Genomic DNA, 1,381 nt, shown 5'->3' with positions numbered 1-1,381 from the left:
GTGCACCAAGTGTCTAGGGGAAGGAGCCTACTCGTCCAAGGCTAGGCTAGCCCGCGTGGCTGGGGCTCTGTTCTTCTTCTCTGGGCTGCTCTACCTGATACCCATCTGCTGGACGGCCTACGCCGTGGTCAGGGATTTTTACGATCCAAAAGTCGCCGCGCCGCTGAAGAGAGAGTTAGGCCCCGCCTTGTATCTAGGCTGGGGGGCGGGAATTCTGCTGCTGGTTGGAGGGGCTCTGCTGAACGCAGGCTCCTCCCCTCCAGGGGTTAGGGCGACGCCTACTTTTGGGGGAGGTGGGAGGAGTAACCCACTGCCTGTGGTGGTAGAGGAGAAGGAGTATGTCTGAACCGTGTCACACCAGGGTTGTGATCATTACTTTGTGATAAAATGGACTGAAACAGGGAGGGACTACCTGAACGTGTCCAATAAGAAATGTTCATTTTTGTTGTCCATTGTAAAACATTTTGCAACATTATGCCCTAATGAATACAACCCCGTCACTAAACTCTCAGTGAAGGAGAGACAGGTCAACATGTAAATAAGAAAATGCTTATGATTACGTTTCAGAAAATCTGCATGATTATTCTCCATTTCATATGACCACTTATAGACAGCTTTGTTATTTTGTTATGACATCATCTTCTAGTTGTTTTCATTATGACATCATCTTCTAGTTGTTTTCATTATGACATCATCTTCTAGTTGTTTTCATTATGACATCATCTTCTAGTTGTTTTTATTATGACATCATCTTCTAGTAGTTTTCATTATGACATCATCTTCTAGTTGTTTTTATTATGACATCATCTTCTAGTTGTTTTCATTATGACATCGTCTTCTGTTTTTTTTCATTATGACATCATCTTCTAGTTGTTTTTATTATGACATCATCTTCTAGTTGTTTTCATTATGACATCGTCTTCTGGTTTTTTTCATTATGACATCATCTTCTAGTTGTTTTTATTATGACATCATCTTCTAGTTGTTTTCATTATGACATCGTCTTCTGTTTTTTTTCATTATGACATCATCTTCTAGTTGTTTTCATTATGACATCGTCTTCTGTTTTTTTTCATTATGACATCATCCTCTAGTTGTTTTTATTCTGATTTGAGTTTTCTGTGTTAACTTCTTCTTGGTGTAATTTATACATGAAATAATAAAGTATTTTACAACATGTTTGTTCCAGCTACTACACTCATCTTTACAAGTTGTTTGTTCCAGCTACTACACTCATCTTTACAAGTTGTTTGTTCCAGCTACTACACTCATCTTTACAAGTTGTTTGTTCCAGCTACTACACTCATCTTTACAAGTTGTTTGTTCCAGCTACTACACTCATCTTTACAAGTTGTTTGTTCCAGCTACTACACTCATCTTT

At 39.0% G+C, this 1,381-nt stretch overlaps 1 protein-coding gene across 1 annotated transcript in view; it reads left to right on the top strand.

Annotated features, from left to right (window-relative positions):
- The window catches only part of LOC109885395 (claudin-9), a 2,506-nt gene extending 1,329 nt beyond the window's left edge, over nt 1-1,177 (top strand). The window contains exon 2 of the mRNA XM_020477244.2: nt 1-1,177. This exon is cut by the window's left edge and continues 621 nt beyond it. Within this exon, the coding sequence (XP_020332833.1) occupies nt 1-346 (346 nt within the window). The 3' untranslated portion in view covers nt 347-1,177.
- Nucleotides 1,178-1,381: the final 204 nt, after the last annotated feature.

This window comes from Oncorhynchus kisutch, unplaced genomic scaffold, assembly GCF_002021735.2.
Source record: "Oncorhynchus kisutch isolate 150728-3 unplaced genomic scaffold, Okis_V2 Okis01b-Okis20b_hom, whole genome shotgun sequence".
Taxonomy (NCBI): Eukaryota; Metazoa; Chordata; class Actinopteri; order Salmoniformes; family Salmonidae; genus Oncorhynchus; species Oncorhynchus kisutch.
Note: the sequence above shows the minus strand (reverse complement) of the source record. Positions and strands in the feature narration are given on the sequence as shown.